The sequence below is a fragment of the Zingiber officinale genome, chromosome 7B, assembly GCF_018446385.1.
Source record: "Zingiber officinale cultivar Zhangliang chromosome 7B, Zo_v1.1, whole genome shotgun sequence".
Taxonomy (NCBI): domain Eukaryota; kingdom Viridiplantae; phylum Streptophyta; class Magnoliopsida; order Zingiberales; family Zingiberaceae; genus Zingiber; species Zingiber officinale.
The window spans coordinates 56,721,330-56,744,530 of NC_055999.1; the positions used below are offsets into that span (position 1 = coordinate 56,721,330).

Genomic DNA, 23,201 nt, shown 5'->3' on the forward strand with positions numbered 1-23,201 from the left:
AGCTAAACTAAGAATGGAAGCGTACAAGTGTTGGTTTGCTAATTGCTTGAATGAATGAATAGCTTCTGGACCAAGGCTATATTTATAGCCTTAGTCGGGGCGCCTAGAGGGTTCCAAGCGCCTGGGAAGGGGATAAAACTTTATCCATTTCGCATAGATTGTGTTTGACCGCGATCTAGATAAAATCGAAGTCAAAGCGCCTGGAAGGGTTCCGGGCACCCGGACCAAGAAAGTCAACAACACTGACTTTTTTGATCCGAGCCCTCTGCTCCGGTTTCAGCTCGCTTTGGTCTGGATCTTCCACTCCGGTTCCACTTGCTTAGGTGATCTCGGTCATCTAGAATAGGGCTCACCTGAACCCAACTTCTGGCCTTCTCAATCAACTTTTCACTCCGGCTTCTCGTCCCTCGGAAACGCCGTGCGCCTTCTTCTCGTCCGCTCGCGTACTCTTTCGCAGCACCTCGTCCCTCGGACGCACCGAGCCTATCAGCTTTCTCCCGTGTCATCCTTCTCGCTAGCTGCGTCTTTTGCTCGACCCCCTGTGCTCCTGCACACTTAGACATAAGGTTAAAACACCACAGGATCTAACTTAACTTGTTGATCACATCAAAATAACATTGGGGTTCCAACAATCTCCCCCTTTTTGATGTGAGCAACCTAAGTTAAGCTAGGGTAAATGGACATAAAAGAAAAATGAATAATATTACAATAAAGTGCAAAAAAATAAAAATTTGTAATCTACCTCCCCCTAGACTTAACCTTTTATTTCTCCCCCTTTGATCACATAAAAAAAATGGGGTACTAAGAAAAACTCTAAGGGTAATAATTTTGAAAACTTTAAAATTTTTTAAAATTATCGATATCATCAAAAAATTTGCAATAAATTATTTCAATACTTAGAAAAAAAATTTCTAAGTAAAAGAAAATTTTTTTAAAAAAAATTCTAAGCAAAAAAATTCTAAGTTTAGACAATTTTGCAAAAAATATTCTAGAATTTTTTTTTTTGGCAAGCATAAATATTTTTGAGAAAAAAATTTTAAAGCAAGAAAATTTTTCTAAGTTAAAAATTCTACGGTTAAAAAGAATTTTAAGTAATTTGTAGAAAAAATATTTGAAAAAACTTTTTAAAGTATTATTTAATTTTAATTTTAATTTTAATGTTTTATCAGTAAGTTAATTAAATATTTTATTTCAATATTTTGGCTTCCAAGCAGTGGCGAGGCACTAAGTCTTCTTGGTTATTGGAGTAACAACCACTTTCTTAGACAAAACCTCATAAAGAAATTTAACGTTTATAATTTTCTCGCTGAAAGCGCTAACTCTAATTCAAAGTTTTAGATTAAGCAAGACTTTGGAACCCAATATAGGTTCCAACCAACTGGATTAATTAAGAATTTCTTAGGGGCATATCTCTTTGGAATATTCCTAATTTTCCCCTTATGATATCTATAATACCAATTTAAATTAGTGAATTTTCTATAGCTTGTATTTGATGAACATGTATGATTTTTTAAGTTATCTATTTGTATTTCAAATTTTCATTTTCTAATTTTACTTTGTCTAATTCTTCTAATGGGCAAGATTTAGTTAGAATTACTTTTAAATTTTTAATCTCTTTTTCTAACTTATAGCAATCCTTAGTTAATAATTTAACAAACTTAAATAATTTATCGGGAGGAAGAGATTGTACCTGACTTACCTTATCGATCTCGTTATCCGTGTCTCCCCCTGAACTGCTGCTTTCTTTCGACGTAGCTCCCCCTTCATCGATGCTCTCGATGCTCATTTCGGACGAGCTTGAATCATAGTCCTCGTCTTGATAACTTGCCATTAATGCAAGTCCGGAGAAGGCCTGGACTTCTGATTCGAACGACGTGTCGTCCCACGTCGCTTTTAGTGTCTTGAATTTGTTCGGTTGGACAGGTTTATTTCCTTTGTCCTTGTTTCTTAGCTTGGGGTAGTTGTCTTTGACGTGCCCTTCTTTGTTGCAGTGGTAGCATCGGATCATCCTTTTCTTTCTACCCTACGGATGGTTAGTTTTTCTAGATTTACATAATTTCTTAAATCGCCTTACCATCATTGCCATTTCTTCATCGTCGAGAGAGGATTCTGACTCTTGTTCATCTCTCGATGCCTTTAGGGCGATGTTGTGCTTCGGCTCCTTAGTACCTGGGCATCTCGATTTATGCACTTCAAATGTGGAAAATAATTCTTCTAAGGAAATAGTTTCTAAGTCCTTAGATATATAAAAAGCATCTACTAGTGATGGCCATTTAGTATTTCTAAGAAAAAAATTGAGTGCATACCTTAGTGAATCTCGGTTACTTACCTTTTCTCTGAGATTCAAAAGTTCAGTGATGAGTTCCTTAATTCTCGAGTGTAGATGTGCAATTGTCTCGTCTTCTTCAAGTCACAGGTTGGTGAGCTGATTGTGAAGTAAGTCCCGTCTTGCGAGTTTGGCTTCAGATGTCCCTTCGTGTAGTTCAAGAAACTTCTCCCAAAGTTCCTTTGCTAAATTATAGGTGTCGATCAGGTTGACTTCTTGTGGAGGAAGGACGCTAAGTAGATGGAACTCTGCTTTGCCATTTTCCACGTAGTCGACCTGCTCCTTTTTTGTCCACTGGTATTCTTCCTTACCTTCGGGTGCTACAAAACCTAATTTCATAATTAAAAGTAACTCAAAGTCTGCTTTAAAAAATACCTGTATTCACTTTTTTCAGCTAGCGAATTCCTCTTCGAACTTCAGTGGGTATATGCTTAATCTGGCCATTGATTCGGTGCTTCGATCGGTGGTTAGTCCTTCTAAAGCGTCCTGGCTCTGATACCACTTGTTGGAACGCGTTGGCCGGCTAGAAGGGGGGTTGAATAGCCTGCACAAATAAAAAAACAAAACCACCCCTCTTGGACTTTCAAAAGAACACTTGCATTAATTAAAGAAAGAACTAAAAAGGTAGAGGCACAAGAATTTTTACTTGGTTACAACCAGGGAGGTTGTTAATCCAAGGAATGAACCGCACTAGTATTTCCTTCAAGCGGAGAAGCCTCTTACAGTAATGGCGTACAAGAAATAGAAGCTAAACTAAGAATGGAAGCGCACAAGTGTTGGTTTGCTAATTGCTTGAATGAATGAATAGCTTCTGGACCAAGGCTATATTTATAGCCTTGGTCGAGGCGCCTAGAGGGTTCTAGGCGCCTGGGAAGGGGACAAAACTTTATCCCTTTCACATAGATCATGTTTAATCATGATTTAGATAAAATCCAGGTCCGGGCGCCAGAAGGGTTCCAGGTACCCGGACCAAGAAAGTCAACAAATTGACTTTTTCGATCCGAGCCCTCTGCTTCGGTTCAACTCATTTCGGTCCGGGTCTTCCGCTCTGGCTCCGCTTTCTTAGGTGATCTTGGCCATTTAGAATAGGGCTCACCTAAACCCAACTTCTGGCCTTCTCGAGTAACCTTCCGCTCCGGCTTCTCGTCCCTCGGAAACGCCGCGCGCCTCGTTCTCGTCCGCCCGCATACTCTTCCGTAGCACCTTGTCCCTTGGACACACTGAGTCTGTCGGCTCTCTCCCATGTCGTCCTTCTCATTAGATGCGTCTTTTGCTCGACCCCCTGTACTTCTAAGCTCCTGCACACTTAGACACAAGGTTAAAACACCATAGGACCTAACTTAACTTGTTGATCACATCAAAACAGCCTTGGGGTTCCAACAGTAGGTTTGGTAAACTCCCGAGCTAAGGACATTGGTCCCACTCGACCACATAAATTTGGTGAGCTCCCGAGCTAAGCACACCGATCACTATAAAATTTGATGCCCAAATAATAATTAAATAATAAAGTTATTTGACAAATCATCTTATTGAAATTTTAAAATTTTTTAAAAAATTTCTAGTATTTAATCGGAGCTCGTATGACATATATTAAGGGGATAAATCAATTGGTCTTAGAAGAAGCCTGTTTGGAATACCCATTTAGTTGAGAGTTGATTATTTTAATTAACCTATGATTGAGATTAATTAATCTGAGGTTACAAATATACACCTAAGTTTAATTTATTGATCCCTAATTCCCCTCTTCCGATTTCCCCCTCTTCATCCGCCACACACCTCCACCTTCCTCTCTTGCGTCGTCGCCCGACCAAGCCACGCCACGCCACCAATTGCCCACCGCCGGCTGACACCTCGGTATCGTGCCCTCTCCCTCACGTTTTCACTCCGGTGCCTCTACAATGTCGGCCATCCGTGAGCACCGCAACGCTGCCATCCTTGTGCCCTAGTGGCGACCGACTCCTCTTCCCCGAGCCCTCACACGAAGCCGCCAGATCTCGCTCCCTCATGCGAGCACCACAGCCGCCGGTCTCTTTCCCTAACGCGAGCGCCACGAACACTGCCATCATCGTTGGTTGCTACGACCCTACTATCAACATTGTATGCCTTTCTCCCCACACTGGTGGTGCCCTAACTGATCTGGTCAGTCATCGCCTCTTCTCTTTTCCTTTACCACAGTATGCCACAGTTAATCTTGCCGACGCTATTGATCGCTCGGCACCTGATGCAGCCTAACCACTGGTTGCATTTGTTTTGGTCGCTAGAAGGTACCATGTGTCTACTCTTTCCTTTGCCTTTCTTCTGCTCAAGTGTTAACTCCTGAGGTTTCAGCTAGCATATTTGGTTGAAGATCTTTGGCTGCGGTGATCATATCTACTAGAGCCCAACCATACAATCGAAGGGAAGCTAAGGTGCGTGTTGTTTAGGTATTGAAATATGTAGATCGTGTGTTAGAAGTTGGAAGCTTGGATTTGGTAGAGTGGATGGTGTTGGGATGTATACTATAAGCCTAGCTTTTGTATAAACATCTATTTTGAAATATTTTGAAATGAGAATCACTTTAGTCAAATATTTATATTTTATATTTATATATATGTCAATACAGTTGTCCATTTAATTTATATTGTAGATAACATAGTGTGTGGTGTCACACAGAAGATCATGTTATTAGTTCCTTATAAATTATAAATAGTAGCTCACAACCAAGATGGATTGGGACAAACCATTGGAACGATTGTAGTGTAATTTGGTATTAGTCTGTCTTGATTATAAAATTATACTAGTACACTATGTGTGTATTGAGCAGGACCGGTTGAGGTTGTTTGATTTGTGCTGACTACATAAAAGAATAAAACCTTTGTTATTATGGATGTGCATCCTCTTAATCCCTATATAATAGCAAGCGCGTATACTTAGTATTTATTTCTTTAACTTATCAATGGGTGAGATTTATTCATTAAATCAATAGGCCCGATGAGTTGGGAGATAATACTGTTTATATAGTGTGTTGTTGATTATAGAAGCAATCTGTATCTTAATTATTTAGGCTGATGATGTCCTCTTGAGGAGCTTATAAGGATTATCATGTAAACCTTGCAAGTGGACTTAGTCCGGCATGATAATAAAGTTGAGTGGTACTACTCTTGGAATCAGATGTTAATTAATTGAGTTGTCAGTAACTCATTTAATTAATGGACATACGATATCTTAAACACAAGGAGATTAACGCACTCATGATAAGAAGGAGTCCATATTGTAATATGTGATTGGTGCGGTAGTTCAATAATAACCCTTTAGTGGTATGAATTATTATTGATGAACTTGAGTTGAGTGTTCAGGCCGAACACAGGAAGCCCAAGCCCATTAGGAGGTCTAAATCAATTCCTCCTATAGGTCTCTGTTGTAGCCTCTATATAAAGCCTCGCATCCACCCATCCACAGTTCGGTTAATCTTACCTTCCTAGGGCCGGCGACAAGGGTTATAAAAGGGAATAGGTGGCGCCCCCTAAAACCTAATTTTCCCACAATTTTCTTCTAACCTTGCTAGGGTCGGCACCTCTTGCTTAGAATCCTTTGTGGGCGGTGGCTTGGAAAAGAGGAAGAAGAGGAGAAGGTGCCCCATCCTAGAGCTACTCTTAATGGTCGGCGGTTTGGAAATAAAGAGGGGAAGGGTGCCTGTTGTCTTGGTAGATCGTCGCCCACATGACGTCCAAGAAGAGGTGAGGAATACAACAGAAGATCAAGAGGTCTTTGGCTACAAAGGAAAGGTACAACTAGTTCTTTGATTCCGCTGTGTAATTAGTTTAATTTTCTTTGTATCAATCCTGAATATCAACACAAGAGGCTAGCGATCTTGTACTTCGATCAAGATGCTTTGATCCGTCAAGTACTTGCTCGATTGATCAAACACATGTCTGATCGAACATGTGGATTGCTAGGAAAAGTTCTGTACTTGTATAATTTTTGTACAGGGGAAATTGAAACAGAACAGAATTCTAGCGCCTTCAGATGGTTCATTCTGCTACTGAAGCCGATAGTTGTAGGTTCTTGTTAGGAGTGAGTAATTCTATGCTCTGATTTTGGTATTTGAAATTGTGATTGTTAAATGAAGAGTGAAACTTTAGTTTTGATTGTTACCTCTGTTTAAACAATCTATGAGTTTGAATCAGGGTTTGGGTTAGATCTGGTTAGATCAATAAAGGAGATCAACAAAGGGTAATGAACAAGTTAGGGTTAGTTACCTACTTTGAGAAGTGGTTTTAGTTATTTTGATTCATATAAAGTTAGTTAAATTGAATACATTGATCAGGACTTTGATTGAGACGGTCGTCGTGATCTAGGCAGCATTTGGTTCAGACTACGTTTAGATGTGGGTACTTCTTACTTTGACTCTCTTTAGTTCTTTGAAACTTGGTGCATGAGCTATTGTTGGATAAGGACTACTTTACCTTGACTCCACTCGTAATATCTCCTGTGGTTGATACTTCCACTCACACCTTTGAGATTTTCAATTATATATCCATACAACCTCTTGTTGCCATCTATGTTATTTAGCAGATACTAGATACCAAACTTATATGCTTGGATTGTTGTTTGTTTATATACTATATCGAGCATGTTGGCTTCATGTAGCATATCTGATTTATGCTTATATTTATGTGATGATTGTTGTATTTTGCGCATCATATCATTGCATGTATGTTAACGACAAATTCTCCCTTGCGGTCGAGAGAGTCGTTGATCAGGGTTGCACGCTTGGCCACTTGAGAGAGTGGTAGCTGGAGCAGATGCCGCTTGTCCTGTCGTGCCCCCACTCACTCACTCATGTGTAGAGGAAGCTAGAGTTGCGAGCAGCAGGGACCCTCGTTGCAGATGTATCTAGTTAGCTACTATGCAAATATCCACTCGACCACTCGAGAGAGTGGTAGCTGGAGTGTTGTACAGTTTATCACTGACTCAGCCTCTCGACCATACAGGGGTCATGGTGCAGAGGAGTGGGCAGGAGTGACCATCAGTGCATACTATTTTATTATTATTATACCTGCCTATGCTATTGTTTCTTTGTTGTTGTTTCCTTATGTTTACAGTTGTTAGTTTTGCCCTGTAATACATGTGAACTTTTTGAGCTATATTTATGTTGATTGCATGTGGTTCGACCCCGATTTACTTATTGATAGAATGTCTTTACTTCACATGATACCTTCATAGTGATGAACAGTTCAGTAGTCAGCCGGTATTACTCCTGATCTTCTATTACCTAGCCTAGGATATGGTTTCAGGTATGAGCATATATTACGGTTTTATTTTAGTATCTGTTATTCCTCTATGAGACTGTATACTGTTGGCTCACTCTCTATTTGTATATTATATTCATGCACTATCTTTCCTTTACCCGCTGAGTCCCAACACTCACCACCCCACAAAATAAGTTTTCTTTCGCCAGGTAGCAAGTAGATGAATCAAGGATGTTTGGGAGAGTCCTGCTGCCGGTCCTATGTCACATCCGAAGACTACATCGGGTTTCGTTTATTCTTTACTCGTATTTTGTATTTGGTGTTATATTAATTTGATTATCTTTCGGAGTTTATTATGTGGAGTTGAATTTTATGTTGTTGTGTTTGTTTTATAAAGCGTAGCCAGCTAGCAGTGTGTTGTTTTAGTTCGTATGGGCTTTCTTTATCATTTTTCCGCTATGTTGGTTTATAGTACAGCCGAGTGGGTTGTTTATACACAACCATACAGTTATATATATATATATATATATATATATATATATATATATATATATAACTGTGTGGTTGTGTATATATTCCAGCCATGTGGGCTGATGGTTATATTGTGTGAATATTCTTGTATATATGCTTCATATTGTCACCGTTACAGAGGAGATGCTGTCAAAATTTTATCGGTAGGGACTCCTCTGGGGCGTGACATACTCAGTTAGAGAATAATAGAAAATTACAATCAATAAGGAAATGGAGTCTATGAGAAAGAATCAAGTTTAGGATTTAGTCAATCTTTCTTTGGGCCGAAGGGCCATTGGGAATAAGTGGATTCTCAAAATTAAGCGGAAAGTAGATAGATCGATTAATTGATACAACACTTAATTAGTTGCAAAATGATATATCCAAATGGAGGGTATTGATTTTAAAGAGACATTCTCCCCAATTGTTAAGTTTATGTTAATACCTATCATTCTAGTTATAGTAGCACAATTTGACATAGAATTACATCAGATAGATGTAAAAATGGCTTTTCTTGATGGTAATCTTGATGAGAAAATCTATATGGCACAAGTAGAAGGTTACATTATTGAAGGCTAAGAGAATAGAGTATGTAAATTTAAGAAGTCTATATATGGATTAAAGTAAGCATCAAGACAAATGAAACATAAGATTAAATAAAATCATTTTATCTTATGGTTTCAAAATGATCAATGAGGATCATTGTGTTTATCTAAGAAAGGAAAGAAGAAAAGTTTATCATTTTATCATTATACGTTGATGATATGCTAATAGCTACAAGTGATATAAAGTGTGTGATAGAAGTCAAATCGTGGCTTTCATCATAATTTGACATAATAGATATAGGAGAAACTGAGTATATCTTAGTTGTGAAGATCATTAGAGATCAATCAAAAAGACTTTTGGATTTGTCTCAAGAGACTTATATCACTAAGATGCTACAATACTTTAATATATTAGATTGCAACATTGAACAAACACCTACAACGAAAGATACTATTCTGAGTAAAAGTATGTATCCCAAGACTCTTGAAGAAATAGCCGAAATGAAGAAAAAAATATATGCCAATGTTATTGATAGTTTAATGTATATTATGTTATGTACTTGTCCTGATATAAGTTATGTTATTGGCTTAGTTAGTCATTTCCAATCAACCCCTAGATCAAGACACTGGAAAGCAATGAAGAGGATATTTAGATATCTCAAAGGGATGGTGGATTATTGTCTTTATTTCTAAGGATCAAATATGAGCCTGAGTGGCTACATAGATGCAGATTGAGTGAGGGACCTTGATGATAAAAAATTCACATTTGGCTTTGCCTTCTTGCTAGATGGTGGCTCCATCGCATGGAATAGAAAGAAAAAGGCTTGTGTAGCATTATCGACAATGATAGCTGAGTATGTGCCTGTGTTTTTCTAAATATCTCAAATATCACAACAAAGATAAGAATATCAAAATTAAGTATAATTTTGTAAGGCATATTATTAACAAGAGAAAGATAGTTCTTGAGTACATCCCTACACATAATATGCTTGAAGATCTTTTTACTAAGTCATTGACTAAAGAGTCATTTTAGGACATGTGAAGTATTTGGGACTTCGAAGAATGTAACACATATTGTAAAAATAATTAGATATATGAAGATGTCATGATCTATTTAGTGTATATGTCTTTGTTATATTTGAATAAAGTCTCGATCAGCATGTTGACAGGTTAAGATTAGTTCACTCACATGGACAATCATCTCTATTTATTAAGTATAAATAGAGGTAAGACTGTTACTTATGGGACAACTTATGCAGCTATGAATAGAGACATACCCATAAGTTAAGGTTGCATTGATAGTTATGTCAAAATGAGAATATTTATGTAATTATCAGAGTAATTGAGCCCACCATTTACTAAATCTGCTTAAAACTATATTGGAATTCATATACTGAATTCAGGATTAGATATTAGATATATCTAGATTAAAATTTGTATGTTGTTAAATTTTGAGAAAAGTATGTGCTCTTTTTAGTAAAGAGAAAAGCATCGTACCGTGACTCATACCATATGTGTTATGACGACAATAAGGGTAGTAGGAGAATGGATCTCTGCTTCTCTACTGTGTGAGACTTTTGAGATTATAAGTTAATCTCAATCTTACCCTAAGTGATTATTTAGCTATCTACTTGAAGTTCTTATCAGTGTCTGCTACTTTAGAATATTTCCTATTGGCTATGGGTGATTCGGTCTATAGAGCCTAACTAAGAAAGCAATTGATTAGAATCAACATATTCTAACTAAAAAGGAAGATTAAATAGATTTATATCTTTTGATTTTATTTAGTGGTCGACCCATTTTTGTTATGTATAGAAATGATTGTGAATATTTGAATATGGAACATGCACTTGATATAATAGTCATGATGAAGGATTAGAGATGCTTATATTGATGTAAATGAAAATAATTTAATCTAGATAAAGGTAAGTTATTGATATCTCTTATTCATTCTATAGAGAAGCTATGTAAAGTATAATAATCTTCTTAGCAATATTTGCTCAGTGTACTTGTTGTCGCATGAACTACTTTCCCTAAAGTATGGAATAGATGTTCTTATTTGGTCTTTGTGACTAATTAGTATCTTGCTCTGATCTTTGTGACTTCATTATAATATAGTTTATATGACTTACATTGTCTTTGTGACTAATTAACCTTTATGGATTAAATTAGACGAGCGGGAGATATAGGAGTTACGAAGATGAAAGGGTGCATCTTCTCATTCATCTTCCTCTTTTATGAGCGCCCTTTCATCTTCCTCATTTATGAGTGACATTATTGTCGTTTGCCTTTATATAAGGGGCATCCAAGGAATTGAAAGGTAGAGGGGTGAGCAAGTAATCAACGAAGAAGAACATACCTCTGTGGGAATTGATTTGTGAATCTTGAAGAGCTTTTCCATTCATTCATGATCATCCTTTCGACAACAAGCGAAGATCAAGATCTATTAAGGGATATCACTGTGAGTTTCCGTTTTGTACGAATCTTCTTTTTAAGGAGCAACACATGATGCCTAACCTTGCAATCAAAGATGCGAATTAAATTGGCATCAAATGAAGGAGAGAGATCAATTGGATAATTAGGTAGTAGTTGATGCTATAACTATTGATGCAGCTTGGGTAAATTCGATCAGGTCATCGCCGTATCTAGGCCCCATACATTGGTTGACACCGTCCATAACAGTAGAGCTCCATGGGCCACCAAACTCTCCTACCCATAGTGGTTCCTGGATGATTAGAAATCTTGATCGAGCAGACTCTCTTTAACCTTAACCTCTGACAATCCCTTACGTCGTGAAACCGACTCCAACGAGGTTGCATACCTCAAAAGCGACATTGGGCTAACGATCATACAATGTTTGGAGTACGAGCCAAAAGTTGTCTCTTATGAAGATGGCCAACATGCCGCACTTTGCTCGTATGATCGTCCATAGAGCTAAATAAGATTATCTTCATGAAGGTATGATTTTTCTTCTATTATGCAAAGTTAATCTTCTCTGTCTTCTTCTTCACGCTCTTTCGTTCTTTAGTGCACACATGCACACAAGCTTCACACCTAAGCCCATCACAGGTTTGACCATTGGAGGAGTCACGTTGATAATGCCAACTCCTGATTGACGATCTTTGATCCACATGACACCAGGAGCGGACACACCAGTAGACTGACGTGAACCATAGCTCTAGAAGGAGAGGAGGATACGAGTGGATGGAGGACACCATCAACTATATTGAAAAGTTTTCTTATGAGAAATTCATTAAAAAGAGGAAAAGAAAATAACAGATAAATTCAAAGAGATATATTCTACGTTACTCAAAGATTACAACGAGACTTGCATAGATAAATTCAAAGAGCGAAAAAAAAAATTGATCAAACAAAACGCACTAACACATTTCCTTTATTTTTTTTTATAATCCAGTTCTTCAGACACTTTCCTTTATTAACTTTGTAATACTTAACTATTTTACACGGTATTATTCAAACTTTTAAAATTTATGTGGCAAACTTTATAAAATTTGGCTCCTATATGTTAAGAAATTTTGCACCTATGTTCATAAGATGAAGCAACAATGAACTATAACTTTCAAATAGCAAAGTGATATTTTTCCAATTCTAAGAGATACACTGCTACTATAAACAATTGCACAAACTCTTCTATCCCAGCAAGGGCATGGCAAATGCATATATTGATATAATTCAGTGGCAAATCCTACCTCACTGCACAAGGGAAGCTCCATAACAGGTACCACCATCAATATACTCAGACGATAGATAGATTAATCAGGCACGCTAACAGCTGTTAAGGGAATAATCGAAACAAGTTCATAAGTAGCAGCTACGAGCTACTATTACAAAATGTCTTGTTAATTCTATTGTCCCTTGCAAAAACATGCATAATTATTTCTGTCTGTATTGAACAGCAAAAACTGGTATGTCACATGGTATATGGTACTACATTGATCTCAATCCTTGATAGTATCGACATGGATGAAAGATTTCAAGCAATCGTCGTCCTTGTCACTGCCACTAAAGTTGTATTAGATCCTGCCATTTGAGGCCACACAAGATTGTAACCAATAATTCAAGATAATGATCTGCATCATAGAATAATAAGAAAGACAGTAATAGCTTTCACCAGGGGTGGTACCAGATCATTGGAAGTAAATGTAGCTCTACATTATAGTTCAGATCAAACAGATAAACTGATACATTTTTCACTAACTGCATCGAAGAACAGGAAGCAAACTGATGACAGGAGGGCACCAATCAAAATTCTAAACATTGCAGCTCAAGTTTGCGGCCACCATGCGGAGGCAGGAAAGTTACTTCTATGGCCATCTCAGGACAAATGCTCCAAAATGCAGTCACAGGACACTTAACTTTTGAATGATAGAGCCTGTGCCTGAAGGATTTGGTTGTCCTCCAGTAAACGGTCATACTCTAGAAGAAGTTCTTCTGACTGCTTTTGGAGGGATGCAACATGTGCTTCAGCAGTCTGTGCCCTTTTCTCGTGCTCCTCGGACACTGACTTGGCTTTCTGGATTTTCTCTTTTAACTTCGTTACCTCTTCATTTAGCTTCTTTATTTCATTTGAGGATATTGCATCCTTGTCTTTAAACCTTTGGTTCTCTTTCTTGAGATTCTCAACTTCTTCCCGAGAAGTGTGAACAGTTTTTCTCAAGTTAACGAGTTTCCTAAGGCAGTGATGCATACGATCAATCACCAGAGCAAGAAACAGAGAATAGCCTGAAAAGCAAATTGTAGGTTTAAGACTCCTATCTTAATGAAGTAGCATGTAGCTGTCATCTTAGATACCAGTAACACTTTATTTTGATATTGAAAGAAAAAGTAAGAGATGATAGAGACAAGTAACCTTACTAGAGAATAGAGTGATAAAGATTGACTAGGCAGCAAGTAAAAATCCTTATGAATTATTCACATATGATCAGCAAATTTGAACTCTGAAAGGACTTTTGCAGAAATAAGTTGATCTGAATTTGTAACAACAGCAATTAATTTGTGCTACGAGCAAATCCCCTCCATTTCAACCACTAATTCAGGCATAGGAAATTTTTTCAGTGTACTTGTACAGGCAATCTGCTATAGCAAAATTTTGTGTTGAGATCTATGGTATGCAGGTAAATCAAGTTTGGAGCTTAAAATGTTAACTAAGTATGGCTCTTCTAAACATGTCTGATTTGGTATCAACATAATGACAATGCCCAAGTATTAGATAGAGACCAGGTATCAAGAAAAAGAATGACTAGATTTGATTAGTGATGGAATTGGATTTATACAGGCAGGAGATTCTGATGATAACCAATTTTCTTTGAATGTAAATACGCATCTTGTTTCCATCATGTAAACTACTCCATGTTACTCGTAGCTCCTTAAACAAGTTCTGTCAATTTTTTGGTGGAAAAACAAGATGAAGTTCTGCATTTTCCATAACAAATTTATAAAATTATCATTTTGATAAAAAAAACATAGGTATTAGGAAAAAATAGGTTTGACCATTTTGTTCAGCTTTAGTGCTCTAACACTCTAATGAATCTAAGATGTCGAATCATTAGTTTCACTCATGTCGATGACTCAGGTTTATCACATCACTAAATTACTGTCTCATTTTTTACTAGGTCCTATATCTGACATGATAAGCCATCAAATTCTTTAGAACTACATGGAGATGATAGAAAAAAACTGCAAATTTACCAACATAAATGTCAGATAATTAATGCGTTTGCAATTGGCATTTACCAATGAGCGAGGCTTCTATTAAGTGAGTCCTCCACAATACTTGATCCATTGGAGTGACTGTTCCCAGCTTTGCCCCCCTGTTCTGGATCTTAAGAATGCTAGTTACACTCGATACAAAAATCATTGACATCGTGCATGCCAATGTCTTCACTGTCGCTGGTCCTTTGCCTATTTTCAGCTGGTCCAAGCTCCTCATTGCCAGCTCCCGCAGTGGCCCGATCTTCCACATCAAAATGAGTGTCACTGCTCCCTCCGCGAAGAGAACGAGAAACAACAGCTGAAACATTGCGCTCTAATATCTCCAAATGCCTTCAGTAAACAAGGATCGATAAAGGGCATTCCTTTCACAGCACCCTAATACAAATAAATAAATCTTTTCTCCTAAAAGCGACATCATTTCTAGCCAAAACCCTAATTTTCTCAGTACCTGAAGATCTTGTTTGGCAAATGGAGAAAGAAAAATAATTTTCTATTCGAACCAAACTTCATTCAGATAAAAAAGAGATCTTTCTTACTAAGATCAAAGGAAGACGGAACTACTATTCAAAAAGCAATATCTTCAAAGACCACAGAGTAAAAATTGCGTCTTTAAAGCCACTGATGTCAAGAAACGACATACCTTTTTTTTGCTTCCAACGATGCAAGAAGCAAGTTTACTGAGAAAAATGCAAAGCAAAGAATATATCAAGTAGAAATCAGGAGGGGCTGAATCCCATCGAAATCTCCTGTGTTAAAATTGGGTAGAACTCTGGATCGTTGCCAGATTCGGTGGGTGAACCACTTGCGTTGCTATTGAGACCAAGCAAGACAAAGCTCTAGACTCTTCATTCCTTTAGACTAGGGTTGAGGGGAGAGAACGAAATGACTTACTTTGGAGTGTGTTTAATGCTCAAACCAAAGTATAACTTTTTATTACTGATGTACCCCTTCTTTTGTTATTTGTAAACATATTTGGCAAAGTAAGTAGATGGATCCCTCAGTGTTGACTCACTTCGTTCTCGTTTTCTTCCTGAGCTATATTTTAAAAAAAAATAAAAATAGTTTTCGTTGGTTCAGATGTGAAGTAACGTTTAGCTACGTAATTATCTTACCTATTCGTGTTTTATACCGAACTGTTCCGCCACATTCCGATGAGATTTCGAAAGAGGAAAAATACCAGTGGGAAGAATAAATCCAAAAGATGATCTAAAATTTTGGCTCAGTTAAAACTTTGAAGATTTGGTGTTCTCCCAAAAGACTGATCAAGATTTCAGCATAGCAGTTCTTTCAGCATTTTTATTGATTTTCATCACAATTTTCTAATGTAATATGTAGGACCAATGCTAGTCGATAGAGGAAAAAGAGAGGTGAATATTGATTCTTTACTTTCTTTTTGTTTCTTTATTTTTTTTCAAAACATATTATTATGCAACAGAAATATAAAATAAACAAGCAAAAATAAAGACATGTGAGTTTACTTAGTTTCCAACCCCAAGGTCAAAGCCTATAAGAGATGCCCATATAATAGATCTTCTCTTTTTCAGAATTTTTCCAAAGACGAAGAAATCACTTATAAATTTACATTCAAGCACGAAAATATAATAAATGAAGCACAACTTTTAATAAAAATAAATAGACTTTAGCTGAGATGATTTGGAAGTGCTAAGCACAGCGCACTTTTCCTATAGCTTCCTTCATTGTACGAGCAACGTAACTTTTCATTCAAGCACAGAGTATGAGTAGTAGAGAAGAACTGTTGCTCTGAGGTTCTATTCATAGCAGCTTAAACAGACATATTTTGGGCTCTTGGAAGGCCTTTCGGGTGCCCCCAGTGGTGCGTCTATCCGATCCAAATCGACCCACTGTTTATTCATATCCGGGCACTTGGACCCTTTTTAGGAGCATGAACTTTGGACGTAGTGTTTTCCCGACGAAGCTCTATCCGACCGCGTCTTTATTGTTCCAAGCACTTGAATCCCTTTTGGGTGCCTGGATGCTGATGTGGCATTCCTTGGATGAAGCTTTATCTGGTTCGATCCGTCATTACTTATCATATTTTGGACGTCTGGACCTACTCCACGCGCCTGGACCTATTCCAGACGCTTGGACTCTAGGCCGATGAACCTATGTCTAGTTGTCTGGAATGATGATTCCTACACAAGCAATCAAGCAAACCTAATCCTATCTAACTGACCTACTTGGTTCACTTGGTTCTTGCTTGGAGTTTACTCCCAAGATTTTACCATCTAAGGGGCACTCCCTCAGGATCAAGTCTAATCCTAAGGGTCACTTTACCATCTATGGCTTCATGTTTAGACTTTCTCCAAGACTTTACCACTCAAGGTTCATTCCCCTAGGATTTCTCTTTACCAAACATCTAGTCGCCTTGACCTGCTAGTTACACAATAAATTTTTCACCCTTACTAGACATCCGATCAACTCAACTTGCCTAGACTTATCGGTCACTCGGTAAACTTCTCGCTCTTGCTAGACATTTGATCACTGATATGAGTTGTAAGGAGCGGATTCCATGCAATAATGTGAAAAAGGACATAAGCTAAGGAGAAGAAAGAATAAATAGGGAGACTTGGGTAAAATAGAAACGCTTGGTAAGCAAATCTCGATTGAGAATGTAGGACTGGCCGGGCTAAAACTGACTAAGGGTATAACGCGTGTAGATATGCTCGACAGGCAAATCCCGGCCGAGCATGGAGTACTGGTTGAACCGAAACAGGTGAAGTATTAGCATGCGCACATACGGCCGACAGGCAAGCCTCGGTCAAGTATGTAATCCCGACCGGAAATATAGGCTCGGTCGAGAATATAAGTCTGACTGAACTAAAACAGACAAAGGATTAGCGTCTTCAGATACGCTCGGTAGTCGAGGTTTGACCGAGCATAGAGTACCGGTCAAACTAAAGCAATAGAGGGTCAATGAACCTAGGAGCACTCGGCAGGCAAAGCTTGGCCGAGCTTAAAGGTATGCATTCCTAAACATTCTCTATCATATAACCGGTCGAGCATGAACATAACACGCTCGGTAATACAATCTTAGGCGGGCGAACAGACATATAACTTACTAAGGTTATCAAAACGAGCTTGGCTTAGACATATCCGGCCAAGCATAGGCATAATATGCTCGATAATAGAATTCTGTACAGGCATATAGACACGCACTTTTCTAAGGCTATTAGTATAAGATCGACCTGGCAAAATCTGGTCGGGCATAAACAACCTTGTTACATCCTTTACATATACCTGACCAAAATTAGCTTAAAAGAATATATTCTCAATATACAAATACATCTATTATATTAATGATATATGAACAATATGTGATCATATGACAGCCTGCTTCATTTGACGGGAAATATTTTCTAGAGACTTTTGCAGGTGAACTAAACGACAAAGAAGGTACATCTGGGGTACAAAAAAGATTCCTTAAACTATTATTACAGATGATGTCATTTCCTAACAAACTCTAACGAATCGGGGTCCACCTCATAACTACGGAGGTTATATGAGGTGGTATAAAAAGGAAAATTCTCCCCGAGGGCAAGGCATCTCACAGGATCATCGAGGGATCAGTAAGCAAACTCTAGAGAAAACTCTCTTACTATTCTTCTTCTTCCTCTTCTTTCATCTTCAAAAGAGGGAACTGACTTGAGCATCAGAGGGCCTAGCCAGGGATTCTCACCCCGATCCTAGGTCACTAACGCTTTGTTGGCAGATCTCGTGATGCGCAACAAGGTTCTCTTGAGCAGATCTGCTTCGCCGGAGTTCTTCTTCATCGGATCTACTTCACCAGACTTCATCCTCTTCAAATCTACTTCATTGGAGGTTTCATTCTTCAGATCCACAGTACCGGGATCTTCTTCATCAACCTTCCTAGTCACCCCTCGGAGTCTTGCCGGAAATCCACCGCACCGGAGCTTCTTTAGATCCTTGGAACTCATCTTCTTCACCATCTTCATCCACCAGAACACCAGCGCTTCATCTCGTCGGATTTAAACAGGATCAAATTTGGCACCGTCTGTGGGAACTTTCACCTGAATTTAAATCTTCGCGATGGAGGACGCTAGAAAAACCCACACTATCACTTTAACACAGGGAGATCTGGAATTACTCATCGTTGCAAGGATACAGAAAGCTTTGCAACAATAACAACAAGTTAATACTAATGGAACGCTGCCCATGGCGGTAAATCTGGCCATCTCTACAACCAATCCTCAAAGGGAAAGAGGTATGGATGAGGAAGATAATACTTACATACCTCCTACTATTGTTTCTCCCACCCGTTATCCTCGGGCCTTTTTCCGTACTCCTATCGAAGAAGGAGGACGTCGACTAATGCTTCAGGAATCCTCTGGTGAAGCACCAGTAAGGGACAAACATAAGGGGAAAATGGTGGACAGCGATAGTTCCCCTGAGAGAATAGTCACTCCTTTCTCTCAGAAGGTACTGGATGATCCCTTACCTAAACATTATCAGAACCTAAACATTGGAGAATACTCTTGAATGATAGATCTAGAGGATCATCCACTCAAGTTTGAGAATGCGGCTATGTTACAACAATTCACTGATAGAGTCAAATGCCGAATGTTCCTAATCACCTTCGGAGGTGCCACTAAGAGGTGGTTCAAAAGGATGCCAGAGAATTCTATTAGGCATTTCAAGGACTTCAGGAAGGTATTTCTCCACCATTTCTCTAGTAACAGGAGATATCAAAAGACTCTATGGAGTCTTTTCTCTATTAAACAGTGGTCCAAAGAAAGTATTAGGACTTATATTAAAATATTTAATCAAGTAGCTATTGATGTTCCTTCTGCCACTATTGAAATTCTGGTGAGTGTCTTTTCTCAAGGCCTCAATGATAGTGACTTCTTTAAGGATCTGGTGAAAAATCCTCCCACCAACTTTGATTTATTAATTGAAAGAGTTACTGAATTCATTAATGTTGAGGAAGCTCAAACTGCTCATAAGAAGGAGGGCATTCAACCTAATCCTACTCCAGTTAATGAACGTCTTATGGCTCCTGTTCAACCCCCCAGAGGACCGCAAGCAGGCCCTCCACATCGTCCCCCAGAGCCACGACCGCAAGCAGTTCAGCATGTGGAGATGCCGCAGTCAGCTCCACGAAGATGGTGTACATATCATATGACGAACACCCACAACACAGAGAACTGTTTTGCTCTAAAGAATCAGCAAATGAGTAATGCTCGGTATCGCCTACGTGCTCCATTTCCTAATCAGTCATCTTATCCACGACAGAATAGTCCCTTCAAGCTGGAATATAGAACAACTGAACCACAATCTACAGTGTTACAACTCCCGGCGGGGCAAACACAGGTGCAAACGCCTGAGCGGGTGCAACAAGAACCATCCTCCGCTCGACAAGAAGAAAATAGAAGTAATGCCGCCCGGGGCAATATTAACATGATAGTAGGAGGGCCCGCCGATGGTGACTCAAATCGGGCGAGAAAATCACACACCCAACGATTAAAGATTCATGCAGTCGGATGCAGTCAAGAGAGGGTGGACGGACCTAAAATCAGCTTTGGGCCCAGAGATCTGGAAGGGGTGGAAATACCCCATGACGATGCACTGATCATTAAAGTTGTTATAGCTAACTATAATATTTTGCGTACTTTTATTGAGACAGGGAGTTCTGTTAATATTATCTTCAAGAAGGCTTTTGATCAACTACAGATAGACCAAAGTGAGTTGCAACCTATGGTAACCCCTTTATATGGTTTCACTGGCAATAACGTACAACCGCTAGGTCAAATCAAGCTGACCATATCTTTAGGGGAGGAGCCTCTAATGAGGACGAGGCGTTCATACTTCATGGTGGTGGATACGCCCTCCACTTACAATGTTATACTGGGTCGGCCTGCCTTGAATGAGTTCAGGGCAGTTGTTTCTACTTTCTTTCAGAAGATTAAATTCCCCGTAGACGATCAAGTGGGGGAAATTAGAGGAGATCAATTAACTACACAAAAATGTTATGTGGAGATCATTAAAATAGAAGCCAATGCAGCCAAAAAAATTCAGAGGATGGAAGTCAATACTATTCAAGAAAAACCGCCCATCCTGGTTTATGAGGAAAAAGAGGAGATACAAATCCAGGGCGGTCGACAGGAAGTTGTTACTTATATAGCATCCGACCTGGATCCTCAACTCAAAATCGATCTGGTGCAATGCTTGGTTCGCAACAATGATGTATTTGCATGGACACCCAAAGAGGTGATGGGCGTATCTCCTCTTGTGATGGAACATTCACTTCACGTGCATCCAGATGCTCGACCGGTTAAGCAAAGGAAGAGCGATTTCGGAGCTGATCAGAATATAATCATCAAGGAGGAGGTAGATAAATTACTAGAAGCAGGCTATATTCGGGAAGTTTAATTCCCCAACTGGTTGGCCAATGTTGTCCTGGTCTCTAAACCAGGGAACAAATGGTGAGTGTCCATTAGTTTTCGGGATCTTAACAAAGCTTACCCGAAAGACTATTATCCTCTTCCCCAGATTGACCAATTGGTGGATTCTATACCTGGGTGTGAATTCATCTGCATGTTAGATGTCTATCATTGATATCATCAAGTCCTACTTGCAAAGGAGGATCAATAAAAGGTTAGTTTTATAATGGCTGAAGGAACTTATTGCTATAATGTTATGCCTTTCGGATTAAAGAATGTAGGAGCTACTTATCACAGGCTTATGAACAAGGTTTTCAAAAAACAAATTGGGAGAAATATGGAGGTTTATGTGGATGATATACTTATCAAATCCCTTCAAGCTTCTGACTTATGCAAGGATGTGGAGGAAACTTGTAGAACCTTGTGGCAATATGGGCTCAAGCTCAATCCCTGCAAATGTTTATTCGGAGCTAAAAGTGGCAAGTTCCTGGGATACATGGTAACTGAGCGGGGAATAGAGGCTAACCCCAACAAGGTTCGAGTGCTCCAAGACATGGCTCTCCCACGTAACATAAAAGAAACACAAAGGTTGACTGGCCGGATCACGACGCTATCTTGTTTCATTTCTAGATTGGTCGACCAAAGCTTCCCCTTCTTCAAGATAATAAGGAAGACTACTAAATTCCAATGGGATGAGTAATATGATCGGGCATTCCAAGAATTAAAAAATTATTTGTCAACTTTATCTGTATTAGCCAAGCCTGTAGTAGGAGAAACATTATGGGTTTACATGTCAGCAAATGAGCATGCTGTAGGCTCAGTTCTAGTAAGGCAAGAGGGGAAGGAATAATAACCTGTATACTTTTTGAGTCATTTACTAAAAGGAGCCGAGTGCCGCTATACTGCACTCGAGAAGTTAGGCTTATGGATTGGTGTTAGCAGCCAGAAGATTACGTCCTTATTTCTTATCACATGCAATTATAATATTAACTAACAACACTCTCGGCCGAGTTCTTCTCAATCCTAAGGGATCCGGGCGGTTAATCAAATGGACGATGGAGTATCAACCTCGGTCGACAATTAAGGCACAAGCTCTGGTTAACTTTATAACAGAGATACAAGGCCCAGAGGAAGATGGAACTTGGAAAATATATGTGGAATGATCCTCTACTCAATAGGACAGTGGTATTGGGATTCTTCTTATATCACCAAGGGATGATCGGATGCAACTTTCTGTCCGGCTAAATTATAGAGTCACTAATAATGAGGCAGAATATAAAGCACTGATTGCAGAGTTACAGGTCGCCCGACATATAGGGGCATTGGTCAAATATCTATATTTATGTTAAATATAGTTGTCCATTTAATTTATATTGTAGATAACATGGTGTGTGGTGCCACACAGAAGATCATGTTATCAGTTTCTTATAAATTATAAATAGTAGCTCCCAACTAAGATGGAATGGGACAAATCATTGGAATTGTTGTAGTGTAATTTGATATTAGTTTATCTTAACTATAAAATTACACTAGTACACTATGTGTGTATTGAGCAGGACCATCTGAGGTTGTTTCTTTTTATACTGACTACAAAAAAGAACAAAACATCTGTTATTATGGATGTGCGTACTCTTAATCCCGATATAATAACAAGTACGTATACTTAGTATTTATTTCTTTGATTTATCAATGGGTGAGATTTAGTTCGTTAAATCAATAGGCCCGATAAGTTGAGAAATAATATTATTTATATGGTGTGTTGTTGATTATAGGAGAAAACTGTGTCCTAGTCATCTCGGTTGATGATGTCCCCTTGAGGAGCTCATAAGGATTGTCATGTAAACCCTGTAGGTGGACTTAGTCTGACATGACAATGAAGTTAAGTGGTACTACTCTTGGAGCTAGATATTAATTAAGTGAGTTGTTAGTAACTCATTTAATTAGTGGACATTCTATATCTTAAACACAAGGAGACTAACACACTCATGATAAGATGGAGTCCATAATGTAATTTGGGATTGGTGTGGTAGTTCAATAATAACTCTTTAGTGGTATGAGTTATTATTGATGGACTTGAGTTGGGTGTTCATGGTGAACACAGGAAGCTCAAGCTCATCGGGAGACCAAAACTAATTTCTCCTCTCGGTCCTTGTTGTAGCCTCTATAAAACCTTGTATCCACCAAGTCCACTTCTTACCCAAGTAACGGGTCGGCCACATCCTTGCTTGGAGCAAAGGGGGCCGACCAAGCATTAGCTTAGAGCCCAAGAGGTGGCTGGCCAAGCCATGCTTGGTGTCCAAGCATGGGGCCGGCCACACCATTAGAACTAAAGGGAGATTTTATTTTTTGTTAAAATCTTTCCTTTTGTAGCTATTCATGAAAGGATTTAAAAGAGAAATTTTAATTTTAAAATTTTCTTTTATAGTCATCCTCATGA

At 38.7% G+C, this 23,201-nt stretch overlaps 1 protein-coding gene across 3 annotated transcripts; it reads right to left on the reverse strand.

Moving 5' to 3' along the window:
• Window positions 1–12,731: 12,731 nt before the first annotated feature.
• On the reverse strand, window positions 12,732–15,269 carry LOC122005757 (B-cell receptor-associated protein 31-like). 3 transcript variants are annotated; one of them, XM_042560946.1, is made up of 3 exons: window positions 14,987–15,269; window positions 14,367–14,678; window positions 12,732–13,355 (listed from the first exon to the last, which is right to left on the reverse strand). In XM_042560946.1, the coding sequence occupies exons 2-3, from the start codon at window positions 14,650–14,652 to the stop codon at window positions 12,985–12,987; spliced, it is 657 nt and encodes a 218-aa protein (XP_042416880.1). In that variant the 5' UTR covers window positions 14,653–14,678; window positions 14,987–15,269; the 3' UTR covers window positions 12,732–12,984. The 3 variants fall into 3 exon arrangements, with proteins under 3 accessions (XP_042416880.1, XP_042416879.1, XP_042416878.1); XM_042560945.1 differs by having other exon boundaries at window positions 14,367–14,720; window positions 14,986–15,269; XM_042560944.1 differs by having other exon boundaries at window positions 14,367–14,675; window positions 14,986–15,268.
• Between the last annotated feature and the right edge of the window lie 7,932 nt (window positions 15,270–23,201).